The 12,468-nt window shown below is 41.6% G+C and overlaps 1 protein-coding gene across 1 annotated transcript in view; it reads right to left on the reverse strand.

The window, feature by feature from the left end:
* Window positions 1–3,974, reverse strand: part of SLC13A3 (solute carrier family 13 member 3) — a 93,521-nt gene extending 89,547 nt beyond the window's left edge. The window contains exon 1 of the mRNA XM_024238854.2: window positions 3,826–3,974. Coding sequence (XP_024094622.1) covers window positions 3,826–3,936 — 111 coding nt within the window. The 5' untranslated portion in view covers window positions 3,937–3,974. The remainder of the gene's footprint in view (window positions 1–3,825) is intronic.
* Window positions 3,975–12,468: the final 8,494 nt, after the last annotated feature.

Here is a 12,468-nt window from a genome sequence, read left to right on the forward strand (position 1 = left end):
CTGGGGTAGCATCCCAACTTCCTGAGCCCCCAGCACTCTTCATAGCAAGAGCTAGGATCTCCAGTGGTGCTGGAAGTGGCAGCCATGCATTCCAGAGCTCATCCCACTCCTTTTCATCCCTGCTGACAGCATTTCTGAGCCAGAGGACATAATGTAAGAATTGTTCCTTCCAGCTCTGCTCTGCAGATTGACTCCAGCCTCCCCAAAGACAAGCTGATCAGTCACCAGGGACAGGTGCATGAGGACCAACCCTCTCGACTGCACAGACTCCTAGAACAGCAAAGCAGCAGTGGATAGGAGATGTCATCAAGCTGGAAACCCAGGCCCCAAAGAAGGGTTGTCTCCTACTCCACACTGTCTGGTAAATGACAAATAACCGAGCATCTCCAACTTCTTTCCTGATGTGAAATCTGCAGTTTCGCAAGTTGTTAGTGACCCGTGTGTACAATACAACCTGCATTCGTGGCGCCAGAATATCCATGTGGAAGAGGCTAAGAAGGGGCAATCTGACGTTGGAGTGGATACTGAGTATGCCTGTCTTGAATTGCCCAGCAAGCATGTTTTGAAGTTAGTCCACCAGCCTCTGTTTGGGGAAGCTCTCACAGGGAGTGACTGGTGAAGATGACCAGAATTGTCTTGAAGCTCCGTGTGCATAACAAACCTGCTGTGCTTGCTTTAACCCATGTCCCGTTTTGCACCGAGAATACTGCACTGGCAGTGAGCTGCACTTTTTTTTTTTTCTAAATGGGAAATGGATTAAATGTGTGTCTTAGATCAATAAAGATGGTGATGTTTTCTAAGGATACTTTTTATTCGCATTGTATATGAAATTGAGAAACACGTCTGTTCTTAATGTCAGAGAATCTAATAATGATAATCATATAAATATTGTTATATGGGAGAGGGGGCTTCAGGTATGCCAATAGAGATTTTGAGGGAGGCGAAGGTCCTCCAAAGGGCCAGACCTGCCTCCTGGGAGGAGGCCCTGGTTCATCAACCACTTAAAGAGGCAGTGACATCTAGAGCCATATAAAGGGTCCCCACAAGGGAACTGTAGGGAACAAAGGAGTGGTTTGTATTGAATTATAACTAAGAAGAGCATGTAAGGCACAGCAGTTAGAAAGAAGTACAGACTCTTGCCTGTAATCCCAGCGCTTTGGGAGGCTGAGGCTGGTGGATCACTTGAGTCTAGGAGTTTGAGACCAGCCTGGGTGACATAGTGAAACCCCGTCTCTACTAAAAATATAAAAATTAGCCAGGTGTGGTGACAGGAGCTGGTCGTCCCAGCTACTTGGGAGGCTGAGGCAGGAGGATGGCTTAAGCCTGGGAGGTGGAGGTTGCAGTGAGCCAAGATCATGCCACTGCACTCCAGCCTGTGTGACAGAGCAAGACCCTATCTCTCTCTCTCTCTCTCACACACACACACACACACATACACACAGACACATACATACACACACACACACATACACACACACACACATGCACACAAAGGAGTACAGACTCTGTATTCTGGCTTTGCAGCAGCTGTGTGACCTTAGGCAAGTCACTTAACCCCGTTGAGCTTCCGTTTCTTCACCTGTCAAATAGGGATGCAAATAACAGCTACCTCTCTGGTTGTTGTGGGCGTTACATGGGACAAGCCTGACAAGCTCCTAGCATGGCCCCTAGCACATGGTAAGAGCTAAGCACTCAATAAAACACCTTCTTCGTTAGGCTTAGCACCATCATAAGGGGTTACATCCCAGGGGCTCTCCCTGTTATCTCTCCCTGCCTTTCATTCAGTTGTGCATGTTGGAGTTCAGATAGGAAGAGGATCCTTTGTGAAGCTCAAGCTTCAGAGCCTCTCCCAAGCCTTGTACCGAATCTTGTATTTGTAAATCTGTATTCATTTTCTTAAAGAGACCCCCTCAAATAGTATATGCTCCAGGCCCCATAACCTTTGGATCTGCTCCTGGGTTCATGCTCTTGCTAGAGAACAGAGCAGAGAGAAGCTGTTGGGACCCCTACTGAGAATAGAGACCTTGTGTTTTGTCTCTTCTTGCTGGAGAGCTCTGCCTATGGCCTCGCAGACAGCAATCAGTCAAGGCTTAGCCACCCACACTTCCACCAAACGTGTTTCACAAAGCCTTACTCAACCTCTCACATCAATCCCAGAAGCTAGCGGTGTAATCGCTCCAGTTTACAGGGAAGCAAAACCCAAAGAGGAAAGGAGATTGGTCCAAGATCTTAAGATCCACAGGTCAGAAAGTGGCCTGGGGTGGGCTGGGTTTTGCAAAGGTGACCTCATCCTTCTTCTATCATTTATTGTGTTTTTCTCTTCCACGTCGAGAAAGTCTAATAGCTTGGATAATTCCACACTAATGAACTGCTGTGTGTTAGCCCTGGGTCTCCTTGGAACCACCTGGTGTCACCTTCTTACTCCATGTGCCCACGGAGGGCTCCTTCCTCCAGGAGAACCTCCCTGGTCTCAGCTGATCGGTGCTGGGTAATGCACGACTAAATTATACCTCCTCTTTACTTTTATTTTTGTGAACATATCATATCTCACTGAGAGATGGTGAAGCAACTTCCTGGAGGTAGAAGCCTTGTCTTACAAACCCAGTGCCCTCTCATGATGCCCTGGCTGGGCTGGGCACAGGTGAAGAACCCAAAAGGGACCTGTGGTACCATCTCCTTCCAGCCCCCACTAGTGTTGATTTCAGTTATGACTCCTGAACTCCACCTGCGGCCTTTGATCTTATAGGGGTTACTTCCTTGGGGAGACTGAAAACAGCTAGGGTTCTGGATTCTGACAAGCCGGGGACTGAATACCCACACAGTCACTTGCTGTGTGACTCTGAGCAAGTCACTTTCTCTCTCTGAGCCTTGGTTTTCTCTCCTGGAAAATGGGTCAAATAATCTTTCCCCTCTGAGACACGTTGAAATGATTAAATAAAGTGATACACAAAAGGCAAATCCTCACCCCTAGTAAGCACTCATGAATCTTACCGTCCTCATCACATAAGGACCTGGTGCAGAAAAAGACCAGCCACTGCTTATTGGGCATTTATTCTGTACGAGATTATATATAAGAGATTAACATATATTGCCTCATTGATGTTCATCGCTGCCCTATGGGTGGGCACTATCATTTCTCCCATTTTTACACATGAGTAAACTGAAGTTCAGAGAGGTTAAGTGACTTGCTCCAGGTCACACAGCTTGGCACCCAGTAAGTGTTCATTGTGACTGTCAAGTGAAATGTGCAACACAGCACCAAGCACAGAATTAGAGCTCAGGAAAGAAAGAATTCTGCTAGGCACAGTGGTTCACGTCTGTAATCCCAGTATATGGGAGACCAAGGTGGGAGAATTGCTTGAGTCCAGGAGTTCGAGACCAGCCTGGACAACATAGTGAGACCCTATCTCTATTAAAAAAAATTAGCTGGGCATGCACCTCTAGTTCTAGCCACTAGGGAGGCTGCGGAAGGAGGATCGCTTGAGTCCAGGAGTTGGAGGCTGCAGTGAGCTATGATCACACCACCGCACTCCAGCCTGGGTGACCGGCAAGAACCTGTCACTGAAACGAAACGAAATTATTCCCATGGAAGTGAGATCCAGAAGGCAGGGTGGGACTCAAGCTCTAAGGAGCAGCTGGGAAGAGGGAAGAGGCGTTAGGAGCGTTCACAGCGGTCCGCGGCAGGTGCAAGGGAGGGAAGGCGAGGGGGTCTGGTGGAGCCTGTCTACACTGGGACCTCAGCGGTCTCCCAACTTGGAGGCTTGGGAGAAGAGGATCCCGCCTGTGGCTGACCGGGAGCGAGCGCACAGGCGGAGGAGGCGTTACCTTGGGCGGGAGGGCGAAGACCACCGGCAGCAGCGCGAGCGGCGTGAACAGCAGCACCAGCAGCCGCCGCGCGCTCCACACCTTCTTGGCCGCTGCCGCCAGCGCCGCCATCAGCGCGATCGCCCGGCGGTACTGGCCGGCCCGGGACTGCCCCGCCTGGCCCCGGCGCCGGCTTAAAGCCTGGGGGAGGGTCGGGGAGGGGACTGCGCTGGGGAACCCGCCCTCTCCCTGCTCCTCCTGGAGGAAAAGGGTGGTGCCTGCGCCCCTGGAACCGGGTGAAAGAGGCCCGGGAACATTGGAGAAAGTTAGGCACTAGAACTAGCAAACGGGACCCCAGCCGCAGGGCAGTGTGGCCTTGGGCCTCAGCATCTTGGCTTCCCAGCAATGTGGCCTGGGGCAGCTGGCTTATCCTCTCCTCGCCTCTGTTTACTCGCCTGTGAGATGGCTGAGGATGACGAGGCGAGGATTAAGGCGCGTACTCCTATTACCCGGGTTCAAATCCTGGCACTGCCACTTACTCACTGCGTGGCCTTGAACAACAGCCTCTGAGCCTGAAAGTGGAGTGGTGATAATAATAGTCTACACCATGGAATACTATGCAGTCACAAAAAAGAAGGACATCATGTTTTTTGCGGGAACATGGATGGAGCTGGAGGCCATTATCCTTAGCAAACTAACACAGGAACAGGAAACCAAATGCTGCATGTTTTCACTTATAAGCGGGAGCTAAATGATGAGAACACATGGACACACAGAGGGGAACAACTGACACGGAAGCCTATGGGAAGCTGGAGGGTGGGAGGAGACAGGATCAGGAAAAATAACTAATGAGCACTAGGCTTAATACCTGGATGACGAAATAATCTGTACAACAAATCCCCATGACACAAATTTACCTATACAACAAACCTGCACGTGTACCCCTGAACTTAAAAGTTCAATTTTTAAAAATAGTCTACACCAGACAAGAAGGTTGTTAGGAAGTTTAAATGAGATAACACACGTCATGTGATTAGCTCAGTGTCTGGCAGAGCAGGTGCTCAATGAGAGTTATTGCTGCTGATGAGTTATTCTTCTTTTGGGTTTTTTTTTTTTTTTTTTTTTTTTTTTTTGAGATGTAGTCTTACTCTGTAACCCAGGCTGGGCTGGGGAGCAGTGGAGTGATCTCGGATCACTGCAATCTCTGCCTCCCGGGTTCAAGCAATTCTCCTGAGTAGCTGGGATTACAGGTGTGTGCCACCATGTCCGGCTAATTTTTTTTTTTTTTTTTTTTTGTATTTTTAGTAGAGATGGGGTTTCACCATTTTGGCCAGGCTGGTCTCGAACTCCTGGCCTCATGATCCGCCCTCCTCGGTCTCCCAAAGTTCTGGGATTACAGGTGTGAGTCACCACGCCCAGCCGTTATTCTTATTTTTTTTTAAGGTGGGTGAGTCACTTCTATTCACTTCTGTTTATTCTCAGGTAACCATACAGGAGTGCAACTGCTGGGTTGCCCAGTATTTGCAATGCTTAGCTTTTTAAGACACTGTCAACCTGTCTTCCAAAGTGATTGTACTCCTTTGCACTTCCATCAACAATGTATGAATCATCCAGTTTCTCCACATCTTTGCCAACATTTGGTGTTGTCACTTTATTTTATTTTAACCATTCTGACAGGGATGTACTAATAGCTCATTGTGGTTTTAATTTATATTTCCCTAATGGCTAGTGATGTTTAACATCTTTTCACATGCCAATTTACCATCTCTATATCCTCTTTGGTGAACTGTCTTTTCCTGTCATTTGCCTGTTTTCTGCTTGTATTATTTGGTTTTTTACAGTTGAGTTTTGAAAGTTCTGTGCAAATTCTAGATGTCAGTCCTTTGTCAGTTATGTTGTTTGCAAATATTTCTCCCCGTCTGTGGCTTGTCTTTTCAGCTTCTTAACTATATATCACCAAGCAAACATTTCTAATTTCGATGTAGTTAAATTTATCAAATTTTTCCTTTGGATTATTGGGTTAAGCTCTCTGCATAGCCTTAGATCCCAAAGAGTTTCTCCTATGTTTAGTTTGCTGTGTTCTCACAGAGGTGTCCAAGGGAGAGAATACAGTCATGGGTTCTTAGTTTCTGTTTCTGGTTGGGCCAGTAAAGCCCCTTCCTCATCCCTCTTTTCCACTCATCACTAGAGACAGAAACTAAAAACCATGGTTTCAGGCTGCTAAAAGCTTAAAACAAACAAACAAACAAAAAAAGAACAACAACAAAATAAGGCAGGTTGGACAAGCTTGTCAGAAGTTTTACAGTTTTGAAACACTGTATTCATTACAAAATAACTTCATTCTCTTCTCCCACAGCCTCTGGAAACCATCATTCTGCTTTCTGTCTCTATAAATTTGATTAATCTGGATAGCTCATACAAGCAGTATCATGGAATATTTATCCTTTTGTGATTAGCTTTGTGTCCTTAAGGCTCACCCATGTTGTAGCATGTGTCATAATTCCTTTTTAAGGCTGAATAATATTCCATTGTATGGATATACCATATCGTGTTTATCCATTCATTTGTTGATAGACATTGGGTTGTTTCTACCTTTTGGCTATTGGGAGTAATGCAGCTATAAACATGGGTGTACAAAGAGTATCTGTCTGAGTCCCTGCTTTCAGTTCTTCTGGATATACACCCAGAAATGGAATTGCTGGATCATAAGGTAATTCTGCACTTTTTAAAAATTATTATTGAGAAATGGCCATACTGTTTTACACAGAGGCTGCACTATTTCACATTCCCACAGTGTGCAAGGGTTCCAGTTTCACCACATCCTCACCAACACTTATTTTCTGTGATTTTTTTAAACAATAGCCATCCTAATAGGTGTGAAGTGGTATCTCATTGTGATTTTGATGTGCATTTCTCTAATGATTATTGATGTTGAACATCTTTCCATGTGTTTATTGGCCATCTGTATATCTTGTTTGGAGAAATGTCTATCCAGGGCCTTGGTCCATTTTTTTAGCATTTTGGTTTTTCTCATTTGCATGGCTTTTTTTAGTAATTGCTCTAGGTATTACATTGCATGTACATAACTTAAAAGTTATAATCCATTGGTATTGCCATTTTACCAATTCCAGCGAAGCATAGAAACCTTACTTCATGCCCCTTTGCCTTACCCAGTTTAAAACACTGCTTTCAAGATTTTCTCTACATACATTTAGAACCACATCAGTGTTTTAACTTTTGCTTCAACTATCAGATATAATTTTTTTTTCTTTTTGACATAGAGTTTTGCTCTTGTTGCCCAGACTAGAGTGCAATGGCACCATCTCAGCTCACTGCAACCTCCGCCTTCCAGGTTCAAGTGATTCTCCTGCCTCAGCCTCCTGAGTAGCTGGGATTACAGGCACCCACCATCACACCCGGCTAATTTTTTGTATTTTTAGTAGAGACAGGTTTACACCATGTTGGCCAGGCTGGTCTTGAACTCTTGACCTCAGGTGATCCACCAGCCTGGGCCTCCCAAATTGTTGGGATTATAGGCATGAGCCACCATGCCTGGCCAAGAACTTCCTTTAATTATTCTTTGAGACCAGGTCTGCAGGCAACAAATTCTCTTAGTTTTCCAACATCTGAGAAGGTCTTGATTTCCCCTTGGTTCTTATTTTCGGTGGATATAGAATTCTGTTATTTTCTTTGAGCACTTGAGAAATGTTATGCACCTACTTTCTGGCCTCCATGGTCTCTGGTGAAAAATCTGATATCATTTGAATTATTTCTTCTCCATAGGTAAGGTTCACTTCTCTTTCTCTTGAATAAATATTTTCCAAGATTTCTTTTTTTTGTCTTATGTTTTGAGAAGTTTGGCCATATATGTCTTGGTGTGGATTCCCTTGGTTTACCCTAGCAATATTTGGAGTTCACTCAGCTTCTTGGGTCTGTAGATTTATATATATATATATGTGTGTATATATGTATGTATATATGTATATATGTGTATATATACACACATATATTTACACACATATATACACATAGATATGTTTATTCATATATATATAGATAATACCAAACATACATATATGTATACCTAAGCCAAAAGAAGTTTAATTAGCTCATGGTTATGCAGGCTGTACAGGAAGCATGGTGCTGGCATCTGCTCGGCTTCTGGGGAGGCCTCAGGGAGCCAACATATATATATGTGTGTGTGTGTGTGTGTGTGTGTGTGGTATATATATAATACATATTTTTATATAGTATATATTATATATACTATACAAAAATACAGATATACTGTATATATATTATATATAGTATATACACTATTTTCTCTTGTATCTATATATTATATAGAGATATGTATACAGTATATCTGTATTTTTATCTAGTCTAACATTCTCTGATATTTTAATTGGAGTGTCTAATCAATTTACATTTAATGTAATTATTTACCTGGTTGGATTTTAGTGTCTCATTTTGCTATTTGTTTTCTATTTATCTTATTGGTTCTTTGTTCCTCTCTTCCTTCTGTCTTGCTTTCTTTTGTATCTATATATAAAATATATATCTATATATACTATGTATACTATATATACTATACAGTATCTATATGATACTGTACATAATATAGATACTATACAGTATCTATATGATACTGTATATAATATAGATACTATACAGTATCTATATGATACGGTATATAATATAGATACTATACAGTATCTATATGATACGGTATATAATATATACTATACAGTATCTATATGATACGGTATATAATATATACTATACAGTATCTATATGATACGGTATATAATATATACTATACAGTATCTATATTATACTGTAAATACAGATACTATACAGTATCTATATTATACTGTAAATACAGATACTATACAGTATCTATATTATACTGTAAATACAGACACTATACAGTATCTACATGATACTGTAAATACAGACACTATACAGTATCTACATGATACTGTATATGACGCAGGCACTATACAGTATCTACATGATACTGTATATGACGCAGGCACTATACAGTATCTACATGATACTGTATATGACGCAGGCACTATACAGTATCTACATGATACTGTATATGACGCAGGCACTATACAGTATCTACATGATACTGTATATGACGCAGGCACTATACAGTATCTACATGATACTGTATATGACGCAGGCACTATACAGTATCTACATGATACTGTATATGACGCAGGCACTATACAGTATCTACATGATACTGTATATGACGCAGGCACTATACAGTATCTATATGATACTGTATATGACGCAGGCACTATACAGTATCTATATGATACTGTATATGACAGACACTATACAGTATCTATATGATACTGTATATGACAGACACTATACAGTATATGATACTGTATATGACAGACACTATACAGTATCTATATGATGCAGACACTATACAGTATCTATATGATACTGTATATGACAGACACTATACAGTATATGATACTGTATATGACAGACACTATACAGTATCTATATGATGCAGACACTATACAGTATCTATATGATACTGTATATGACACTATACAGTATCTATATGATACTGTATATGACACTATACAGTATCTATATGATACTGTATATGACACTATACAGTATCTATATGATACTGTATATGACACTATACAGTATCTATATGATACTGTATATGACACTATACAGTATCTATATGATACTGTATATGACACTATACAGTATCTATATATAGCCAAATTTGGAAAGTTTTCAGCCATTATTTCTTTGAATAATTTTATGTCCCACCCTCTTTTTCCTCTCCTTGCATAATTTCAGTGATACAGATGTTAGATCTTTTGTTGTAGTTCCCCCTGTCCCTGCAGCTCTATTTACCTTTTCAGTCTATTCTCTCTCTGTTGTTCACAATGGGTAATTTCCATTGTTCCATGTTCCGGTTCACTGATCCTTCTGCCATCTCCATTTGCCGTTGAACCCATCTGTTGTATAATATTTTTCAGTTATACAATTTTCATTTGATTCTTCTTTGTATCTTCTATTACTTTGCTAAGTCTTCTGTTTCTTTGCTGAGGTTTTCTACTTTTTTTGTTTGTTTCCAGTGTGACACCATCAGTGTCATCTTGATATTAAGCATCAAAAGTCAGTTTGACCAGCCTGGTCAACATGGCAAAACCTCATCTCTACTAACAAACCACCAAAAAAAGCTTTTGAGAAAAAGTTTGAAAAAAAACTTTCATCATGATCCGGGACATCATCAGAGGGCACTGAGCTTGTAAGATAAGGCTTCTACCTCCAGGAAGTAGCTGGGTGTGATGGCATGCTTGTAATTCCAGCTACTCAGGAGGCTGAGGCACGAAAATCATTTGAACCCGGGAGGCAGAAGTTACAGTGAGCCGAGATCGCACCACTGCATTCCAGCCTGGTTGACAGAGTTCGACAATGTCTCAAAAAAAAAAAAAAGTCAGTGTGAGACCTTCCACTTGTCTTATACAACAAGTGACTTTCGTTTGGAACCTGGACATTTTGGGTACTGTATTACAAGATTTTGGCTCGTATTTAAACCTTCTGTTTTTGCTGACTTCTTTCAGTGCTCTTGCAAAGGAAATGGGGATGTCACCTCATTACTACCGGAAGAAAGTAGAAGTCCAGTTCCCCACTTCATCCTCCATTAATATCTGACGTGGGGGGAGTTGTTAGGCCGTTTTTGCATTGCTATAAAGAAATATGTGAGGCTGAGTAATTTATAAAGAAAAGAGGTTTAATTAGCTCATCGTTCTGCAAAGCTGTACATGAAACATGGCGCTGTCATCTGCTCGGCTTCTGGGGAGGCCTTGGGGAGCTTTTACTCGTGGCAGAAGGCGAAGCAGGAGCAAGGCGGTGGGGGGAGGTGCCACACACTTTTAAACAACCAGATTTCCTGAGAACTCGCATCTCAAGGACAGCACGGATCCAACCCCATGACCCAAACACCTCCCACCAGGCCCCACCTCCAACATTGGGGATTATATTTCAACATGAGATTTGGACCGGACAAACATCAAAACCATCTCAGGGGGGTTCATTACTGCTGGGGAGTGCTGGGAGTTCTAGCTCCCATCAGCCCTCTCCTGATACCTCCCTGGCTGGAGGAGTAGGAGTGCCTTTCCCCATGTGGCTTCCATTGACACTGCGGGAGGGTGGTGTCCTTGTTACTGCTGGGTGGTAGTTACTTTGGAATACTGATACATGCAACACTCTAAATAAATATCAAAAAAACCCATTATGCTATATGAAAGAAGCTGAACACAAAAAAAACTACATTCTGCATAATTATATCTATATGAAGAGTTAAAAGAGGCAAACTTCAATTATAGAAACCATATAGTGATTGCCAAGCAATGGGGGTCAAAAGACAGGATCAATTGGAAACAGCATGAGGAAATGTATAGGGTGATAGATGTGTTCTGCTGACTGTGGTGGTGGTAATACAGTTGTATATAATTATTAAATTCCATCAAACTGATCATTTAAAATGGGTGAATTTTATTACATATAGTTATACCTCAATAAAGCCAGAACAGAAGTGCATTGAGGCCAGGTGTGGTGGCTTACACCTGTAATCCCAGCACTTTGGGAGGCCAAGGCAGGAGGACTGCTTGAGCCCAGGAGTTCGAGACCAGCCTGGGCAACACAGTGAGATCCTGTCTCTAATATTTTAAATAAAGTTTTTTTAAAAAAGTGATTGAGTATATTTAGTGATAAAAAATATTCGTTGGGTCAGGTTGGCTGATTGTGTTTTTCAAATTTAGATTCTTAAAGTCTCCAATTTAATTGTGGGTTTGTCTATTTCTTACTTTAGTTCTGTCAATTTTCACTTCATAGATTTTGAAGCTCTGTTATTAAATGTGTACACACTTAAGATTGTTATGTCTTTATTGGTGGATTCACCTTTCTATCATTCTAAAATCTCTCTCTTTATCACCATAGATGCCCTTTGTGTTGAAGTCCACTTTATCTGATATTTAAATAGCCACAATAGCTTTCTTATGCTCAAAGTTTATATTGTATATCTTTTCCACTTTTTTTAATTGTCAACCTGTTTCTATATGTACAATGTGTTTATTGCATACAGTGTATTGATGAACTCTGCTTTTTTATGTAGTCTAACATTCTCTGATATTTTAATTGGAATGTCTAATCAATTTACATCTAATGTAATTATTTATCTGGTTGGATTTAAGTGTCTCATTTTGCTATTGGTTTTCTATTTATCTTATTTGTTCTTTGTTCCTCTCTTCCTCCTCTCTTGCTTTCTTTTGTATCAACTGATTATATTTTGGTGTATTTTATTTTATTTCCTCTATTAATTTTTTAGCTTTTTTCTGTTTTATTATTTTAGTGGTTTCTCTAGAGATTATGATATGCATCTTTATCACAGTCTACCTTTGCACAATGATATATTATTTTAGGAACAATATAAGAACCTTACAATAATGGTGGCCAAGTATGGTTGCTCATGCCTGTAATCCCAGCAATCTGGGAGGCCAAGGAGGGTGTTGCTCGAGTTCAGGAGTTTGAGACCAGCCTGGCCAACACGGTGAAACCTCATCTCTACAAAAAATACAAAAATTAGCCGAGCGTAGTAGCAGGCATCTGTAG

The sequence above is a fragment of the Pongo abelii genome, chromosome 21 (assembly GCF_028885655.2).
Source record: "Pongo abelii isolate AG06213 chromosome 21, NHGRI_mPonAbe1-v2.0_pri, whole genome shotgun sequence".
Classification (NCBI taxonomy): Eukaryota; Metazoa; Chordata; class Mammalia; order Primates; family Hominidae; genus Pongo; species Pongo abelii.